The sequence below is a fragment of the Nothoprocta perdicaria genome, unplaced genomic scaffold (assembly GCF_003342845.1).
Source record: "Nothoprocta perdicaria isolate Ctin4 unplaced genomic scaffold, notPer1 scaffold_27, whole genome shotgun sequence".
NCBI lineage: Eukaryota > Metazoa > Chordata > Aves > Tinamiformes > Tinamidae > Nothoprocta > Nothoprocta perdicaria.
In genome coordinates, this window is record NW_020455499.1 from 3,113,652 (window position 1) to 3,134,953 (window position 21,302).

General features: G+C 36.4%; 1 protein-coding gene across 2 annotated transcripts; it reads right to left on the bottom strand.

The window, feature by feature from the left end:
* Nucleotides 1–1,365: 1,365 nt before the first annotated feature.
* On the bottom strand, nt 1,366–18,947 carry SPOPL (speckle type BTB/POZ protein like). Of its 2 annotated transcripts, none has more exons than XM_026040844.1 (10): nt 18,813–18,947; nt 18,533–18,654; nt 18,117–18,268; nt 15,509–15,636; nt 10,765–10,942; nt 10,615–10,670; nt 8,946–9,068; nt 7,168–7,310; nt 7,027–7,080; nt 1,366–5,080 (listed from the first exon to the last, which is right to left on the bottom strand). In XM_026040844.1, the coding sequence occupies exons 1-10, from the start codon at nt 18,888–18,890 to the stop codon at nt 4,936–4,938; spliced, it is 1,179 nt and encodes a 392-aa protein (XP_025896629.1). In that variant the 5' UTR covers nt 18,891–18,947; the 3' UTR covers nt 1,366–4,935. The 2 variants fall into 2 exon arrangements, with proteins under 2 accessions (XP_025896629.1, XP_025896631.1); XM_026040846.1 differs by lacking the exon at nt 1,366–5,080 and adding an exon at nt 6,487–6,733.
* Nucleotides 18,948–21,302: the final 2,355 nt, after the last annotated feature.

The window sequence follows — 21,302 nt, forward strand, 5'->3', positions numbered from 1 at the left end:
AGACAGTGTAGCCTGAAAAATTACTAAGGATTTTGGAAGAAGAGTTAAAAAAGTCTAACCTTTTAATGGTAATTAACATCATGAATATATCCTGCACAGAAAATGGTGAAATTCTACGCTGAGACACCCGAGAGAGTGCTGGCCACAGCAGCTGTGTGGCCATGTCCGTTAGCCACAGGAGGCAACTGTGCCATATTCTAGCAGCAGTCTACATTTGACAGGACAGGCATTGGTGTCTGTTGAAACAGCCCGTGTCAGTTCCTATCTAGTAGTAACTTACCTTGCCATTATCCTTGTCTGCAGTTCTGCTTCTTGAAGAGTTTATCTCCACACTCAAATACACAGCACAGCAAACCAACCCTTCTATGCATTTTTGAAAAACATCTATAAACACGTTAAATTCTATAAGCTACCCATACAGGCTATTCTCCAATAGCAGCTCTCCCATAACAAATGCAAGATTCCCATTGCATGTGGGCATTACAAACCTGTGGTCACTGACATGAGAAAAGGAGAGTTTTCCATGGCAGGAAGGAGAAAGCATCTCCATGAGACTCACAGATAACTTCTACATTACCCTAGGACCAGCTCTCCTCCCTATTTTATTTCAAAGTAGGTAGCCATTTCTCAGGTAGAGAGGTTCTAAGCTATTCACAGCTCCTTACTTGAAAGTGTGAARCTGGAAAAATAACCACATTAGTGGAGATGAGAGCAGGACTGCAGTACGATCCTACCCAACAAGATATCCAGCAGCACAGCAGTGTCTTTTGAATTTGGTTGATGCACAATGCTGGTAAAATCTCTCCTTCTCAAGAGAGGAACAAAATCATTTTCTACACATACAGGGGGAAAAAAACCATACAAGTCACAGACAGATTCTGCATAAGTAACAACTTTATTGTAACTTGATGTGCTGAAACGCAAAAAATATTTTCAGCAACAAGGTACAAAAAGTATTTCACCATTAACATCAGCTGATAAAAAAAGGCTGGATGGTTTGATACAACTCTTTACACATCTGAATTCTCTTAATCATTTCCACCCCAAAACAGGTCTAAGCAATTTCACTGGTTTAATTTCTAAAATAGGACTCATTTATGTTAAGCCTTCAAAAAACAGGTTACAAATATGATCAAGTTCATTGCAAAACACTAAAAATGGGAATTCCCTTTACAAATGCAGTCCATTTACTGCAAGCAGAAGCCAAGTTAGGAGATTAAGTCAGTGTCTTGCCAGGTAGCACGCTAAGCTCTCCTAAATATGCTATCGATACCAAGAGTACAGTTAACAACAGTCCACTTGTCAATTATCAAAAAAAGTCAGGAATTTCAAACAACKATAAAAGTCTGACATAATGCAGTATCAGTTCAGACAGCTGTATTTCACCTTTGCAATCCACTGCTTTTTAATAGATCATTTCAAATATTATTTTTTTTTCTTCCCACAAGAGAAATCTTTCAATGAATGTTTAAAAGGAATGCGATCTCCGCATAGAGCTTCTACCGACACTGTGCAGGGATGAATTCCATATTAAAATACTTTAAAAGAAAGCATCAGAACTAGAGTAACTTGTACAACTAACTTTCTGTTCCTGATTAGCACATTTTGACTTTTGCTCAGCTGTTGACAACAAATACTTTCACATTTTCCACAAAGCACACTCTTATCGTGGAGTCTTTCCACATTTCCTTTTGTGGTTTCTATCTCAGTGAAACAAAATTTAGGGAGAAAGAATTAACACTGGATAGAGCTCAAATCAATACTCCATAACTTTTCTGCCTCAAATGTGTATCAAATAGCATTCTTCTTCACCTTTAAAGATATCCTTTAAAAAGATCATGTATCCTCCTAAATCTTCTCTTCGTTGCAATAGCATCCTAAAAAAGGCACAATGTGTTCATACTTCTGCATGCAGTAAATGGACGAGTAAATAAGGATTATTTCTTGAAGCATCTTCCACCTAAAGCATCTCCTTAGGAGAGGTTCAAATGGAAAAAAAWTATGTAAGATGTAATAGCATTTAACAGCAAATGGAGTCCTTATTTTTAGAAAGTCATTCTTAACAAAAAACACTGCACAGTCACACAGTCATACACACACACACAGGAAACATGCAGGGTTCTCCCCGGAGAAGAGCGGAAGCGGCGTTCACGGGCATCCCAGGGAGTAGTGTTGGCAAGCCAAAATATGGCACCTTCATACATCGTGTTCCTGATCTTTATATAAAACTAAGAACCTCCCCCCAAATATTTCAGCCTGAAAAAGAACGTTCATTGTATTAGATAGTTTTGTATCTGCTGCATTTAAAACTGACAACTGAGGTTTTGAAGGGCAAGCTCTTGAAATACAGGGAATAAGAACAAGCTACTGAAGCTGGAGGAGAGGGTTATCACCAGCTACCCCATTCCAGTGAGAACACTGCATGTAGTTAATTAAAGAATAAAGGGGTGAATAATTAGTGCACTCACTTAAGAATACAGCAACTGTTTTACCTTTTCCTTAAGAGCTGACAAAACTTAAAAATATACATAATAAATAAATCCAAATCTAAACAGATCAATTATCATGATTTTCTGTTAGTGTAATGTATGGTACACGCTGCCTGACTTGAGAAGTGGACACTTTACAATGTAGATAATATTACAGCACAGTGTTTGACATTTTTTGGTACAAAGTGTGCTATTTAAGCTTCTAAAAAAAAAGTCTTCATAAAATCCTTAAGCTTTCCATTAGATTACTGAATGTTACTTTAGAACAAGCTGAACTGGACAATTATTACAGTATTAAATATTCAAGTCACTTCATAGGTTAGCGCCGCAAGATTCAACAGTGATGCGTATGAGGATATATAGTCCTAATGCATTACACAGTGCAGCCAAAACACCACTATTTTGGAGGGAACAATTACCTTTATGTCTTATTATGAAGAATGTTTATGAGACCTTATTTTAGATAAATATTTAAAATTGATAAAAGGATAAATCTCTGTAAATATATCATTTGATGCCTTATGCACTATTAAAGTTTCCGATTTTACTCTTTATCCATAAAGATTTAGTTAGAACATAAGAAAATGCATTTGGGGTCATTTTATTCTGAGAAATTGAAGTGGGCATTCTTTCCAATTTGCCTTTGCTAATGGATGACTAATGCCAAGGTATAAAACTATAGTCTCTTTTCTCTAAAAAACATCATTAGGAGTAATTCAGATGAATCTTAATGAAAGGAGGATGCAGAGGGATTTCAAGGTAGTAAACAATGAGATTCCACCTCTCTTCTCCCCATATAACTTTTTCTTTTTTAATAGGCAAACTAAAAATCTTTATCCAAATATGCTTATAAATTAGGTGAGATTTCCTCCCATTCCCCACTGTTAAACCCAAGTCTTCCCAAAGAACAAACATAGCATATTATCACCATTACAGTAAACTCAATGAAATAACTCAGGAAACATTTAGAGTGTGCACTACTGCAGACTTTTTCTCCCAGTCGTAAACAAAGCTATCAAACACTGAGGATGTTGGTATTAAAGCTAAGATTCATATCATAAAGAACTGGCCCATGACAAGCAGTTTACAAATGTTTCATCCTTTTCACATTATGCAGAATTTCAATACCATCCACAATGCTAGCACAATAACTGAAATGCAAGATTGAGCAAGACTGTGCCTGCAAATATCATCTGACATTTCAGGGAAATATTCCTCTCGATTTGTAGGCAACTTCCTTGGGTGTCAGTGGAAGCCGTACACATCAAGACGAGAAAAATCCCTCTTCTGAAGGTTTTAGCATTCACATGTCTTTTTCAAATAGGCAAAAATATTCGGTTATTTAAATAGGAAAGCTCGCAATAGTCACCTCCAGCTGGGTCTTAAAAGACATGCCTTTCCTTTTCGTTATAACAAAACTAAATCCCATGTGGCTGTGGGTTTCTTCAAATGTATCTAAAAAAGTTAAGCCACAATTACCTGTACCTCATTAATTCATCAAAAGCAAAATATATATGTACCACACAACATACAAAAGTTACACATTAAAAGTGCATATTCAGAATCCATTTGGCCCATGTCTTCAATTTACATTTGGTCATTCTATGTATCCTTTACTTGTCTATGTAACCATACATGTGGGATATATTTTTTTTCCATCTACAACACTATTATGTCTTCACATTGAACACTTCTCATTCAGTTCTGCATTAGATGTAAACTAGTGATGGACCATAAAGAAACACAAGCAAGAGGTTTATTCTGTGTCTCTCTTCACCGTTTGGACAGCTTTGACACACACACACAATAAGCATTACAAACTGTAATGAAAATACACTTCTGGGCCAAACCATTGCATATTTGCCCCCACAATGAAAAATAAATTATGTTCAAAGCAGTATATTGCCATAAATAGCCTGTAGGCATTCTCTGAAGGTAAACAGGCTCTCCCTATATTTAGCACTTGTGTAGGAAACACTATGAACCTGCAGTTCAAGTGCTTTCATTGAGAGGCTAGTTAGAACCTTCCAGTTAGCACAGGACCAAACTATAAGTCTTTTTTGAAAATAATGGAAGATCCCTTTCAAAAAATTAATCTTCAGTTATCAACTTTACTGCATTATGGAGCTAGTGCAATCCTGCAGAGCCTAGTCAAAAAGACAAGGCACATTAAAAAAATAATTAAAAAAAATAAAATCAAGATACATTAGACTATATGGACTAGAGAGTCATTGAAGATAATTTAAGGCCTTTCAGTGAATTAATCAGTCTAATTTAAAGCTGAGGATTAAACCATAAATTATCCATCTGAAAAGCAAACAATAGGCTTTTTCAGCTTCTGTTCTGTGGACAAGGATAACAAAAACTCTTGTTATGGTTTGTGAAAACACCTCTGGACATGRAGGAGTAGAGTCAATTCAGTCTCTTTAAAAGTTCATGGAAGATTTCATGACTGTTTTAGCCGTTTGCGTGGAATGCCAAACTGTGGACACTGTGCAGATGCTAGTGCACGAAAGGCCTCCGCTACTAAGTGAGGGTGAGAGTGGATCATGGACTTCCAGCCTGCTGTTTCCATTATGTCTGTTGCTTGGCTGAAAACAGAAGCATTGAGAATAGTCACACAACTTCATAAATCAAAGGCACAAGCTGGAGAAGAGCAGGCAAGGCAGGAGGATTGCTGAGCAGCAGCTGAGCAATATGAAAGACAAGTTTTTAAAAAGCCAGTAACRTGATGGCAGTGAAAAAAAGTGGCAAATCTCATTTTGGTTATATTAATATCATCCTATGTAGGACATTATGCACTTATTCTTTTCTTCTTGATACCAACAAACCTCAGCTGCAGAATGGAGTTCAATTCTGGACACTACACAAGACCACCACCATGGTGGAAAGAGGGGACTGCACAACATGACTTCCAGAAAACTGGAAGAAAATGGAGGATACTAAGAGAAAACCAAAGCAAAACATGACCATCTACAGCAAAATCTGTGTGGATGCAGAGTACATCACGTACAATCTGTAGGAGAAGGAAGGATGACAAGATAAACCAGCTGAATCTGCAGGAAAAAAAATGTTTTAACATGTTCTAGAAAGCTCTGAAGGCCATGAAGCTCTGAAGGCACCGTAGAACCCTCCCCTGAAGGGCAACAGTTCAAGGAGCATCAGGGAAGGACACTTTGGGGATATTTGCTCTTGTTTCACTACAAGATCGTGATCTACAAGATCATTCAGAAAGTCTCAATAGCTTTGCTGGATGTGAACCATTAAAAATTTTAACTGATATAAAAGCAACAACCGATTTTAGTTGTGTATCACAACAACATCCAGGAGGTAAAAATGATGCATTTTCTCTCTCTCACATATCATTACACAAAAAGTAAATAATAGAACAATCAAACTTACAAGTTAGCAGTTGAGCCCTAGACTATATGATCCCTTAAAAACTTTTCCCAGATCTCTAACAGATGCTCTTAATCTTATAAAAACAAGTAAGCAAAGGCAAGAGCATTGAGAAAAAGCTCAAAATTTGCAACTCCCTTGTTGCCAGGATTAAGCCAGGTTAAACCAGACCCTCTCAAATTGTGCCAGCTAAAGCACCTATAATAAACCAGAGAAAATTTTATTTCCAATTATCCAAAACAGAAGTCAACTCCAGATTATTTGAAGAATGCATCAATTCGTCTACATTTGCTATATACTTTTTTTTTTTTTTTAAAACTGGTGTTTTAATATTTACCACCATCCTTCCTTTTCAATGCATGCTCATTAGTTTGGCCTGTCAAAACCTTGGGGGATTTGGAAATAATACCTGGTATATTTTAAAGCATCTGATACAACACAGATTTTAACTTTTCTGGAGATTTTGATGGCAAGCGGCAAATACTCTGGCACCCTTTTACTACTCTTCAGCTGGTTGCCTCCCACTGCACAAGTCACRCCAGCTGTTCTTAGCACATGCTGCAGTCAGCGTGGGCAGTTCTGCCCTCAGCCTAGTCTCAGCCGCGTATTCTCACCTATTTCTAGGAGCAGCATTAGCACTTACCCAGGCAGCCAGATGACACGGACCTGACTGACTAGTTGTGTGGCCACAAGAGAGCCAGTGCTGGCACGTGGGCAGGTGCAGGAGCATGTCACCACAGGTGAGAACAGCAACTGCCCTCCTCTCTTTGGCAATGCTGCAGGCTCAGATTGATCTAAGCAAGTCTTGAAACCACACCTGGGTTGCCACTTCATCAAGCACAAACCTGATGAGCGAAGAGAATAGTTTCCTTTACAAAGTCTGCTGCCACCTCCTCGCAGCACTGGTACGTCCTCAGGTGGGGAACAAAACTAGCTCCCATTATCTCACACTAGAAGGCAGGTAAACTCCTCATATCATCTAAAGGTAAAGTCACTATTACCACTAGGGAAACATCTGCTGAATTTTACTTGCCTCCATATTCTGGAATCAGTAAAGTTACTTCAAAGTAACACTTCTTAAGATCTGCAATCTATTTATCAGTGTTTGTAGATAAGGCAGTGAGGTGGAGAAACTTACTTGCTATTCCAGTTTTTCCCATCTTTACACCCAAGTTGTCTAAGAACACTGCACCTGTAATGGAGAGAACTGTGCAAATATTAAGACGGTATGCAGAGCACAGACAGCAAATACATTTACAGGCTCACTGATATCACTTGCCTGTTAATAAAATCTATTGCTTGTGCTTTTAACTGTTCAGCGCTGTGCAAATCTGCAAGGATGAGAATGTCAGCAACGTTTTCTACCGAGAGGTTACTACAGAGAGCTTCCTCACACATGACCTTCAGCCGTTCCAGTGCATACTGCCAAAAGAAAAAAAAAAAAGGAAAAAAAAAAGCTACACTTATCACTCCTCAAACTTATTCTTTGCACCAGTATCTACAGACAGTATTAAAGACAATTCCAGTCATGAAAATATCCAGGGCTTGTCAAGCTTAGGATCATTGCTTCCAAACAGGTGATTCAAAACACAATACTCAGTACCTAAAACCCTCGGATGATAAGACATGCATTAGGTTAGACACAAAGAGAGTAAATGTGTTACCAGGGGAACTTTTAATGGAACATAAATAATTTTGATGCTTTTACTCCCCTCACTACCCGTTAGCAAACTGAAGCAATGCTAAGGAAAGGCACAGTTACTTTAGTCGAAGCTCCAGCCAGATGGATTGATGCTTCAAAGCAAGGAGCAARAAGATATACATGGAAAGATTCATGAAGTTATCTAGGGCAAAATTGTTAATCTGTTTGAAATGAACTCTTCCAGATTTTCTTTCCCATTTCCGAATATTAGTTTCTCCCATACCTTGCCACAGCCTATCAAAAAATGCAAAATAATTACAGCTCCGTGACAGTGTATTTTACATAAATGAACAGTTCTTTTTTGAAATATCATACATTGAATAGGTCTGTCTGAAAACAATTCTAGAAGTATAAATGACATAAATATAACATATATACCTATATTCAAGTTGTCACTCATACATTTGGATTAGCAACAATTCCTCATAAAAACAGCACTGGAAAAAAAGTTCTTGTGCTAACATCTATGTTTCTACACCCATGCATTTTTACTTCTATTTTATTATAATACCTCAGGACATTTATAGCCTTTAAGTGGAAGTATCAATTAAATCTCTACCTACCAAGTAATACAATGCAATTCCTTTGTTAATATGTGTTATACTCCTTTTCAGATAATTGTTTCTAGGAGTTTGTTACAAAAAGCTATAGGGAATAAATGCTGAGCTAGGAGATCCCTGCTATTTGCAGATATATACAGATACATATTTCAGATAATATATTTCATTTTACTTTATGTTTATCATCAATTACACCCTAAAAGACGCCAGCCTAAATAACACCTTCCCACTTGAGTGTGTTGAAAATTGTCCAAATACAATCAATTTTGGAAGATTAATGCTGCAATGAAATATTCAATGAAGAGAACACAAAGATGAAAAGAACACAAGCAGTAAGTCACCAAACAGAGGATGGAGGAATTTCAGGAGACTTAAAATAAAAGGCCATTAAATCCTGCCCAGCCCCTGCTCCCAATATAAAGCACACATTTAACCATTTCTTGAAATAAGTTACTTAAGTGATTTATACCATTGTGACAGGGTTATAACACTAGTTTCATCACTTCTATTTTAAGGGCATAATTGTTCCACAAGCTTTTCAGGCTATATTACTGGTACTCGATTTCAAAAGAAAAAAAAAAAAGTATTAATTATAATACTACAGTAGTAACGTTGTGGTCTACAAGATTCCTGATTGCCAAAAAGGTTTCTAAGCTTTTTATCACTGAAAATGTCTATCCTTCCCCATCATTCTGCAATTCAGATGAGTCCTCAAAATAAAGTCTTGGATTTTGTTTTGGAAGAATGTTCTAAAAACAAACAGCAATTTTGAGAATTTCAGAGTTAATTACTCACTTTGTCTGCAGCTGCCAACAAATTGTCAGCCATTTTTTCAAGGTTTGGTGCTTTTCCTGTATAAATGAATCTCATCATTTCTTTAAAGACTTCAGGGTCAACGTCATTTATTTCTACACGATTCTAGTAAAGAACAGTCACAMACAAAAAAATTAGCAATAAAGAGAAAACATCACATGCCACCTGTGTGCACACTGCTTTTCATTTTCCAACATGTGAGAACATCCTTACAAATTTAAGTTAACATTCAACAATATTAAGCAGAAAGGAATCAAAGTTAGAGGTCCAAAGTCAGACAGTAATTAATTGGGAAAAAAGCTTAGGCAACAAGAACTAACCTACACATCTTCTTATAACAATGTCTGGCTCTATGTGGAATCTATGGCACACACAGTAAATATACACACACAGCCCCCATAGCTATCTATGCATCAAAGCAGAGTTTCAGGAATATTTAAAAATCCTGCTGAGCTTCCAARCCGACAGCAGCGTTTGAAATATTGTTCTAAATAGCGCTCTGACTTCCAAAGTGAGACATTTTTGGCTCAATTAACATCGTGTCAACACAGTCTATGTTTTATTCTTGAATTCCAGAAAGCAAAGAAACATATTCCAATGATATCATGTAGCTGTAAGCCTTCCTAATAAAACTCTAGTCTTGCATATTTGCCTCCGCATCCTAACAGTGTCCTTAAAAACAAGTAATGCAGCAGGCAACAAGGATGGCACAGAAGTGAGTATAGCACTCAAAGCAGTCATCCCAGGCCATCCAGCACACAAATGTCCACATACTGCTCCCCTAGTCACTGAACCGACCACAGCAGCACAGTGTTCAGCACAAGGGATGCTGGAGATTTATGGCCACCRGGAAGGCCACCAGCACGGCACCTTTCTGAAGGTGCTGTGACGTTTACCTGAGCAGGTGAGGCTGCTGAGGAACAATGGACACGTCTGGATTTCTTTAATTTCAGAAATCTCAAGTCAATGCCTCTAATATTCTGATTCTGCCATGGAATGTTTTCAGGTGAAGGAAGGGCAGAGACGAAAAATTCCACCTCTGAGAACAAGTCAGGTGCATTACAGCCAGAAATTAATTCACACATGTAGCATCACTGAAASCTGCAAGACTCTGAGCAGTGAGTATCTATTTCAGTCCTTTGAGCTGACCAGTCTCTTTGCTTTCACTCACAGTAATGGATTCTGCCTATAACCCATTTCAGATGTTATTTTTCATGAAAGACATGAACAGTTCTGTGGGGGATATCAAGCATGTAAAAGAAGCAGCTCTCTGGGCTGATTAAATAACTATCCATCCAGAGCATTTCTCAGGTCAAGTGTTTGCAGAAACTGAATGAAAAGGAGTACTTGGGAACCTCAACTAAAGTAAAAAGGCACRGATCAACCATGTTAACATAACTGATCTAGGGCAGAAAGAACTTCCTGCAATAACAGGCAATAACAAATCCTCCAGATTTTTTCCCCGTCAGTCCTTTCAGGATAAGTAAATTCCATACAACTCACTGGAAAAGCGCTCAGGGCGTAGTATATCCACTTATTCCTCACAAGACATCACTCACCTCTATCAGTTCACAACTAGCTTTTTCCAACTCTTCTCCCTCCAGTGTGAATATTTATTAATTATGATTATTAAGTTTTCAGTAAGGCTTACCTTTTTGCTTTCCTCCATTTCATGCTCAAACATTGCATTAAAAACTGGAGAACGTGCTGTAACAAGAGAAGCAAATATTAAATATAATCAAATTTCAAACTTTTAGTGGTTTTAATAACAAAAAAATAGCAATACAAAAGTAGAAAGTACCTGCAAGGACAGATTTATGAGCTTTGAATTCTTGTCCTCCTACATAAAAACTGCAATCTGTAAATCTTGTTGTTTCCCAGAGATTCCCTAAATCTTCTGCTAGTCGACATTCAGGTACCTTCAAAGTGTTTGTATTAGACTGTCCTGATATATTTACTGAGTCTTGGACCACGCTTACCTAACAGAAAATCACAGCAAGACAACTCCTTCATAACTGAATGCCAAAAAATAATCAAATTACAGCACCTATGGCTAGAAGTTCAACATTTCCTAAGCAAAAYAAAAACAGGGATGTTTCTGGCATTAGTCAAGAAGCCTAAGTGGTTTGAAAAATAAAATAAAAAGCAAACAAAATTACAATTCTATTTTTAGAAAGCAAGAGAAAATCCTTTAAGAAACATAGAGCAAATAACATTTTACTTAGAGCCTAATGTTTTATAATTAGACAACACAAAGACAAGAGCACAGTACTACATGTCACATGATACAAAAGCCCAAGTAAGTAAAATCAAGAACAGATATAGTCTTAATACAACAGGATCCTTAAATCAAAGTTAATGCTATGTCACAGACAAAAGTTAAGTAAAACTTATGAAACAGAATTCTAAGCAGTCCATTAGAAACATATAAGAACACAGAAAAAAAGTTTCATCAAAGATTGTGATCTACATTTYAGATAGTATGTTATTCCTAAATTTGCAAGTGCAAGGTCACATTTAAGCCCTATTATGACAATGCAAACTAAGTGTAAGCAACATTACTCTTCCATCATTCTGTTTTACTTTGTCCAGATAAAGCAGAGATCACAGGCAATTGCTTCCCAGCTAAGATAAAAGCCTATCTTTAAGAAAATGCAAGCCACTGGAGTATAAAACATAATAGGTGGGTTACTTTAATAGGAAAGTGCAAATTCATAACAAGTAATTTTATAAAAACTAGTACACTGTGAATGATGCGCATCTGAAGGGAATATACTGCATTAATTCAATTCTTCCACACAACAAGAATAAGTGAACAGGAGAGTAGCATTCTTACTGGCTTTTTTTAGATAACTGTATACATCCTTTTAATTAGTCTATTGGGAAACAGAATAGCTCAGCAGGTTTTATTTTTGTTGTCTGAGGGCACAGGGTTGAGAATAAAAGCTTCCTAGAGAAGAACTATAAGACCTTGATCACTGCACCTCCCAAATACAGAAATCAAGATTATATATCAGGAGAAAATACCAAAAAAAAMCCCATGTTGAGACTGTCTCTTTTTGGATTTGCAGAGCCACAGAATCTGGCATAAAGCAAACATAGCAGGGCTAAGCTTCACCGCAAGTGAGAACAGTGCAAGCCAAAGGCCAGATCGGAAGAGGATGATGATCCAATTAAGACAGCAGCTTGGGGATTTGAATCATTGACTAATTCCATGTTTCACTCCATAATACTTTGTGATTATGAGAATTTCCTTATACCCTCACACCTTTTAAAAGGAAAAAAAAWATAACAAAAACAACAAGACATACTCCAAAGCATTGCAATTTTTTTTTTTCCACATTGAGGCTATACATTTATACACTGGAAGATCTATTGGCCAGGGCACTTAACTGCACAGTTTTCACTTAAACAAAGTGATTTCACACACAAACTGACCTTCGGCTTAGCCAAGCCAGTCCTCCTGCCAGTGGGGAGAGTTCTGCTTCTCCAGAGACCTCAGTTAAAAGTTAAGCTCGTGCTCCAGCTTRTCTGTACAGGATCGTCTTTCTTCATTAACTACAGACAGTGCCTAGGTACATAACTTACACATTCTTCATATTTACTTAGCTGATCGTGGCCTTCCAAGCTTCTACTATTTTAAAGTAACTTCTAATAGATATTGATGGCTGCAAACCCCAGAAAAGTTTACTTTGAGCCATCCTTTGAAGATGCAAGCTGAGCGGTTCGCAGCCCCTACAGCTGAGTGTTGTCTTACCTAGCCTCCTAGGTAAGAACAACATTTAAAGAACCTAACTACAAACACTTACAAGGATCTGATATTTCATATCTCACTTGTCCAGATGGGATGCTAAAAGAAAAAAATTAATTTCATTCAYGTTTCAATTAAACGAATCACTTATTTAAAACAGGCTGCAATCCAATAAAGTTAATCCCATAGAGCTACCGAAAACTCTCGTTATGCTGACTATTATAAAGCAGTCGGTCACTTTTTCCAACACTTAATAYCAAATCCTTATTTTAGACACCTCTGAGTATTGCTCATAAAAACACTCAAGAATGTGGAGAGGTTAAAACCCAATAGTGAACAACTTAGCTTAGAAAAGCACAGCAGTCTAGCCAGGTGYTTTGCAAGGGCCTGATTTACTTTGTTTCTGAGGAAGTTATCCTGGACATGGCTTTGCACTGCATGATCACTTTGGGTGCACAAACCCTGTTTACTTCATTTATCCTCCTACATAAGGGTATATAAGGATGTATAAAGCTATAACTTTAACAACACATACCACCTTCTTGGGTCTGAGTCTGGGGTATTATAACAGCAAAAGATACTGTAAGCAATAGTCTAGACTACTAACTCAACACAAGTTGTGAAAATAAAAAAAGTGTCCCTACAAAAAAAAAATCTACAACTCTGTTAGCAAATAGAAATATTTGGAAGATGTTGGTAATTTAAAGTTACATGTAAGGTGGGAACTGGGACTAGGGACCAGTTTGCTTAATAAAAATTTTAAAAACCTGCACTTAATAGGTCACTTTTTAGTGACAACCCTTAACTTTGCAAAGCATTTAACCTAACTTTTCAATTTCCAATCCAAGGTCACATCCGGCTGATCTTAAGTACATTCTGCAATGCAGAAGCAGCATCTTTGCATGTCCTGCTAAAGAATAAACATCCTTCTGCAGCCCAAGAGGGCAGAAGGAGACTCACCAGCACGRCTTACCAGCTGTGACCTTTCCTAAATACCTGCTACATACGCTAACACTTTTTCAAGAAACATCTMAGGCGGTTTTTAGAGTTATATGCTAGTTTGAAAAATGACTTATAAGTAAGCAGAATCACAGAAATCAGTGCTTAGAGTTGAATTTAAGAAGGATGAAACAGATTCTGTAAATAAAAATCTGTTATTTCTAATGACAACTTAGCAGTCAGAAGAACACATCAGAATAAAGGAGTACTTTTTAARAGAACTGGATAGATAATCCTTCTGYTTTAGTTTGAACTAGGAAATTATTTTAACATGTACAACTAAATGCTGCATCTCCTTCAACATTTATAGTCAGGGTAGCTCAAACTTTACATAAGCCAATCACATTTAAAATATCAAGAAATTAGGGAAACARCTTTGTTCAAAGATTGGCACCAGAATTTAAATAATATTTCCCTGCGGAAAAGTCAGCATATGTTCAAATTAGTACACACTATCTTTAAAGCTATAGAAAGTAACACATTTACAAAACCAAACAGTATTTCAAATGGCTATTTAGATCAATCTATTCAAAAAGTGATAAATCCAAAAAAGYAAAATACTCATGAGCATCTTTGCAGAACCATAATACACTTGTTGCATCTAATTTTATCATCTGAGTAATTGCATTCATAACAATTTTATCACGCAGCCACCGGAATTTGCCTGAGTAAAAATAAAAGCACTATACATTTGCACCTTCTAGTCTCAGGGGCACATTTCAATTATTCTTCCTACACAGCATAATGACATATAATTAAGTTGTAATCTTGCCAAGACAATTTTACACATTTCCTGCAAATACAGAGATCAAAGGAAACTTCTTAGCAGTTAAAGCATCTATCACCCTTGTAAGCCACTAATCACTCCAYGGCAGCAGTCGAAAACCTACCAATGTACATTTAACATACACTATACTTGTATTGCATCTTCCTCTGGTTTCCATTTTTAACTTATTGTGTTTTACTGAAATTTAATATGACAACTCATGCTGCCATCAAAACATATTAAAGTAACCCATAATACTCCATGAAGCTTTTTTTTTTTTTTTTTAAATAAAGCAGTCCTCAATATTAGTTCTCAGCATTAACCAGTCCTTCTGTGGAAAAACTTGCATTTGTTCAGGAAACAAACTGTAATTATTACTATAAAAAAAAAAGGGAAGTCTCAAATCAAACATGATTAAATGAACATTTTACAATAGTTCACTTCAAAATACACCTATAAAAATAGGCTTAGAAATAAAATTCACAATATTATTGAGTTACAAAATTAAGAAATGCACAAAAATTAAAAATTGGTTAATATATCTGAAAAACTTGTCTAAAGCTATAAATTATGTTGTAGTAACATTGATTCTTCCTGACAATTTTTAACAACACAAATCAACATGCAAACAACTTCCTTTTGCTTAAGCGGTGAAGGATCCTATATTTCCAAGTGTAACTTCTTTAAATAAAAGCAATCTCAATAAAATGTTATTTGTATAGACGGCATATATGCTACCTTTGACATAAATAACTTTACAGAGGATTCTCATGTAATCCTAACTGATTCACAGAGGAATCCAGCAGTTTACAAGTGATAAATTCATACTCATTTTGCACTTCCATGCACACCTATCAAAAAAAGGAAACAAGGCATAACACAAACAACTAAATTTGTACTTTGCTATATTTATGGCATACAAAAGACATAGCTTTTATCATACTCCAGTGTTTTTGATCAACATAAACCTCTATATTAGAGCAGAAAATCCTTTATTTAAAAACTTACCACTTAAAATCTTATACTCACCTCACAAAATAACGTAAGCTTGTCATCTGGTAATAGACCATTAGTTTCATCTAGTAAAAAATCTCTTCGGATAAATTTTTTAAAACCCCAGTCTTTGCCTTGCACAAATCTATATGCTCTTTGGCTTTCTGATTAAAAAAAGAAGAAAATAGGATTATGTACAAAGGAAGTTAAATACAAAAAAAAGGAACATCTAAATAATATATACTAAGAATGCCCAAGTGTTAATTCACTATCAAYTTAGCATATTCAGACAGCACTTCCCATTTTTAGGAAACCTGCCACCGATTATATACTATTTTTGTCTCATAATAGTGTCATTTTATAAAAGACTCAGTAGATCCTAATAGAGCACAATTTGCAATTCAACCATCTCCAGCTGTTTCTTTAGCTGTTATCTTAAGGCATTATCCTGAAAGAGAAAAACACGTCAAGAAGCTTTTTAAAATGCCAATGTGTAAACACAGAAACTGCTCACAAGAAACTACCATTACAGTGAACTTCTCATCACAAGCACTTTGTGAGATTTGTGCAATTACAATATTCTGCTTTGATTCCTACCTTAAAAGGAACACCCTGTTTCACTGGTTGAAATGAACAGGTACAATATTAGAAAGGTAAAACAGCAATAAATTGTTTCAATTAAACTATTTCTTGGGCTGTAGATATGTTTTAGTTTGTTCCTAGTCCTTTCTTGCAATACTTTTGATACTATCAGATTTGCCATGACCACACAACTATTTTCCCAGTTCTAAAGTTCACAGCCCTAAAAAGGATTCCCAAGGTCATGCTGAGAACATAGGTTCAAGGTAGCTCCCTTTAGAGAACTAACAGGATGAACTCAATAACCAGCCACTCCTCAAGCTCTGTTCTGAACAGTTACACATTAAAAATTATGTAAGCTCAATGCTATTTTACATGGCACGTCCGCTACATTTTGGTTGCTCATTCCGTAAGCTGAATCACAAGAAAGAGTATTGCATATTCTTATTTTGACAAAATACATGGGAARTAGTCTATCTGAAGTCAATTTTGTAATCATAGGTATAAATCAGCTACATATGACACTAAATTATACTTAGGAAAACTGTCTAAAAGGAAACAAGTGTGAATACTTAAGTAACACCAGTCTTCCAAGACAGGGTTTTTCTTCAATTCCAGAAAAGCAAGTGAAGAAATATATCATGATTTTGTTTTATGGGTAAGATAGTAACTGAAAACTTTAAGTGAGAAGTTCATAATAAAGTATTTTTTATGGCAGAATTGGTTTGAAAATCATTTCTCCTAGAAGTTCTACAAGTATCAGCCAAGTCCAATTTCCCCTCTCTACAGTCCACTCGGTGGCATCACAGATAGAGTCGCGACCATGTAAAATATTGTGCTATACAAAATGAATGGTTTTCAATTCCAGTACTGGAGAAGTGGAACTCAACACAATTCTCCAACAGAAATAGATGAAGCAAAATATCTTCTACTAGCCTTGATTACATTTTATGAATACAATGAGAAACAAGGCAGGAACTGAAAACATGGAAGGTCTTTCTATCCCTGTCACCTTATCACATCTTACACACACACACACACACACACACACACACACAACACAACTAGCAATCAAGCCAGCCCCAGCCTCAAACAACAAGCAAGCTACCAAAGCAGAGCCCAGAAGCAGAGGAATTCTTAGGCAGGAAAAATAACACCAGCCATGTAAGATTCCAGGTGGTCTTTTTGTTTGTTTGTTTTGTTGGAGAGGTAGAGGGAAAGACCTCAGACAAGATGAAATTGGAGATGCCAGAATTCAGCGTTGCRTTTTACCTCACATTTGACAAGCATCTTATAAACTGTTTCTAACTTCAACTGCTCCTTAATGCCCCACAGAATCTACTTTTGTTTTGCTAATTTCCTGTAGTGATGTCATCATGCTTTAGGAAATAGGTATCTTTTAAAGTATTATTCACAAATACCTGAAAGGCGACTAGAGATTTATGTTTATTTCTGAGGATTATAAAGAAAGGTATACTCACTCAAGTAAGGTTTTATTAAAAGTAAAAAGTTAACTTAGTTGCCTGAGCCTTTTTGATATCCTACATCTGCCTGAACAGCACTCTGCASAGGAAGTTACTCTGTCCACACATAGGTTTGGAAAAATCATATGACTACTAGTATATTGCATCTGAATGAGGAGAATTAGTACTTATATGATGTTTTACTGCAAGAGGCCTCAATATTTAGTATTAAAAGAATTCCAGTTGTGAATCATACATTTTCTTGGGAATCAAATACTTCAACTGTAGTTAACCACAAGCAAACAAAACCGTACTAACGGGAAGCAAAGAACGATCTGCTAGAAAAGCCAAGCGTCAAGAATCTGAAGGGATGGGAGCTCGTAATGCCTCATAATTTATACTGTTTCAAACAGAATTAACACAGCTCACTGATCAGAAGTGTGAAACTTAGTAAGTTGTTTTAATTAAGCTTCTATAAGGACCTTTAGAACAAATGCTTGAAAATTGCCTCAGTGCTAGATTTTGTTCTCACTTGAATGAAATTTCAACATTACTTTTCTGACAAAGCTGCAGGCACTACATTATACTCAAGTTGCCCTTACCCATTGCTTTTGTTTCTTCTCTTTTAGCATTCAGCAGGGAAAATTTGAATTTTGCTCTGACTTCGCTTTTAGGACAACTGACTAAAAGCAAATATAACGATAGGTAGTCTTTACTTTCATCATCTAATCCCTTTGGGTTCACTCTCAGGCACCTGAAAGAAATCAAGAAATCATACATTTAAAAATTGTACAAAATAAATTTTGAATTATTTTTATAAGATATGATGACACAAGTTACCAAAATGAATGTTCCCCTAAGACTGTTGGAACTATACTTCAAACATCTACTTAAACAGAGCTTCAAGAAATAGTCTTGTATTTTAAAACTTATTCATGATTTTAGTTCACAACTCTAAGTCAAAAAGCATCTCCCATGAAAGAAAAWGAAAAAGGAGTTACCAAAATAAAGATCTTACCACTTCATTTTGTCATTTGGCCCTGATGAAAAGGTAGAACTCTTTAAAACTTCACCCATTTCTTCTCGGCAAAAACTGAAGTTATTAATGGTCCACATGTAGGAAAACTTTACTACTTTAACCTGAATAAGAGATGCAAAAAACTTCAGCAAAATCCAACTTAACTTGTCAAGTATTACTTATGAGAACTAGTTAGACTGTCAGCCCAACTCTAAGTGTTACAGCAAAATCCTTTCATTACGCTGATGAAAGCAAAGGCTCTGAAATTTGTGCAAGTTACCTGTGTGTAACACCAGCTTTCAGCCACAGGTCCACTGGACATCTCTCCAGGAGGAGGTGGGGTGGAGACCCTGGACATTGCCACTTATTGCAGGCTTAGAGTATCAAGATAGCAATCCRAACTTCAGTAATTTTCCTAAAAAAGTAATTCTTTTTTTAGTCATTCTCTTCAAGCATAGGAAAAAAAATACCTACAGCATGATACTCAGATTTCTCTTTACTAAACCATGCCCTGGAATATTAAAGTTGAAAGGAGGCTTGTTTAGACAAGCTAGGTGCCAGAGTCATTAATAACCACTTGTTCTCAAACCACAGGCTGAATCCTTCATTAAAGGAAATGCCTACGCATCATTCAGTAACATCAGTAACACTAATGGCATTTGAACACTTCCTTTGTCTATTATTGCTTTGAAGACTCTCAGCATGCTATAACTTTAAGATCTTTTTTGTTTGTTTTTGAGGGTGCCTAGGATCTTCTGAGACTAAGATGTTAGTAACAGCGCTTTAGTAGTCCATGGAGATGTAATTCAGTTCTGAAACACTACCTAGTCTTCTGGGAGCTGAAGTTCAAATAATTCTGGGATTTCTGGAGGAAAGATAAGAAATTAAGCTTTACAGTAATTAGTACTTCACACATTTTTCACAGTTGCATTGTATTTTTTTTTTCTTCTCTCAATACATAAAGTTTCCTTAAACATATCCCGCTCTCATGAAAACAAGATCAGAAGATCACAGTCTTACTCAAATATGGRAGTCCTTCAACATATATTAATTGCACTACTGAAAGCAATTTGATTGCACTAATCATACTGGGACTTCTCCTTTAGGAATAAGCAGTATTTACAAACAAGGTTTTATGTAAACATTGCTGACAACACACTGCAGGACTAAAGGCAGCTCGAACTTGAACAAGTTAGTTCCTATTGAAAGACAAATTCCGAGAATCACTATGACCTTCAGTGGATGCTTTTCCATCTGTCTTTCCGATACCTTCTCTCATTCATCTGGAATACAACCTAGTCCTCACATGTTAATGACAGATGACATAGGAACCACCCTGAATCATGAATGTACAGAATTTTAAAAAGAGACTGTTTCTCAGTTTTTACATCAGATGAGGAAGCAGATGCYATCCAGTCAAGTCTCTGCTAACAGATCTACAGTGACAAGAGTGGAGGTGAGGGAAAATAAAAGCACCGAATGGGTCTCCTGCAAGATCCTGATCACTGACACATTCAATCCATCAGAAATGCATTCCAACTATCTCCCAAAAGAGACAGGCTTTTCTTTCTGAATACAATTCATGCCTCTATATAGCAATCTGCAGTACTTAATCAGCATTTTTAATAGATGATAGCAGGTCATAAAGTCTAGTAAATTTAACATAAAGGAACTTATCCTAGGATTTTTTTTTTTTTTTTTTTAATAACTCCATGTATAGCACAAGCTGTATTACTTTGTTTCAATTCCTGGTAGAAAGCTGCCAGGAATAAAAATTCAGGGAAGGATAAGTGTAAACGTGCCTTTTTCATACAGTAAATATTCATCCTTATGTTAGCATGATTTTTAGAACCTAATCATGTTCAGTGGTAACAGCTGAAACTATAACCTAAACAGAAGATAGATTTTCTACAGAATCATTATCCAGAAACAGCTTGGCTCACCTTTAATGAACCTGTTTACTTTTCCCCAATTCTAAAAGTATGTGCTCTATTTCATGCTGTCACTCCTCAAGATGCACTGGATCACCTCATTTCTAATCTATTCCTTCCTCGATTCTCTCGGTCCCCAAGATCCACAAACTCCTAGAAGCAGCCCAGTGATCCTGAAGGAGCCRCACWCCTAAGGCATTCCAAAGTAAAGGAGTGGAAATTAACTGCTCTCTGGAATCATCTTTAGGAAGTGTCCAGTAACCTCATGCCAGCTGTGGACAGCTACCTGCCTCCTCCTGTCTCACAACTAAACACAGAATGACAATTTATGTCTAAGCAAAGGTGGTCATCTGCCACATTTTATGGTCAGTAATGACTCAGTTGCCTTGTGCCTGCACCCATTCTACCTACAGTTTGCACACAGGTATTTGCACTTCAGAGTGCTTTSATCTGTCATGGAGCTTTTATTTTTATTTTTTTAAGAGTATCCGACATAAGCCACAAATGCAAGTGCACTTCTCAAATCACTCAATAGCTTCAGCTTTTTGTAAAGTTTCTCATTACAGCATTAGGAGCAGGCAACTGATTTTCCTGACCTCTGATAATCTTTGAGAAATAGATGTATAGTTGATTTTTCTCTGGCATGGATTTACTAAGCCAACCAGATTTTTAGGTTGAAAAAAATGGAAGAAAGCAAGAATTTTGAATAGTTTTTTTATCATACCAGGAAGATGGGCTGAAGAACACTATTATTATTATTATTATGCATCCAGGCATATGGAAAAGAAACCAACAAAAAGACCGAGAAGTGGATTATGGACAAATAGACTATAAGACAC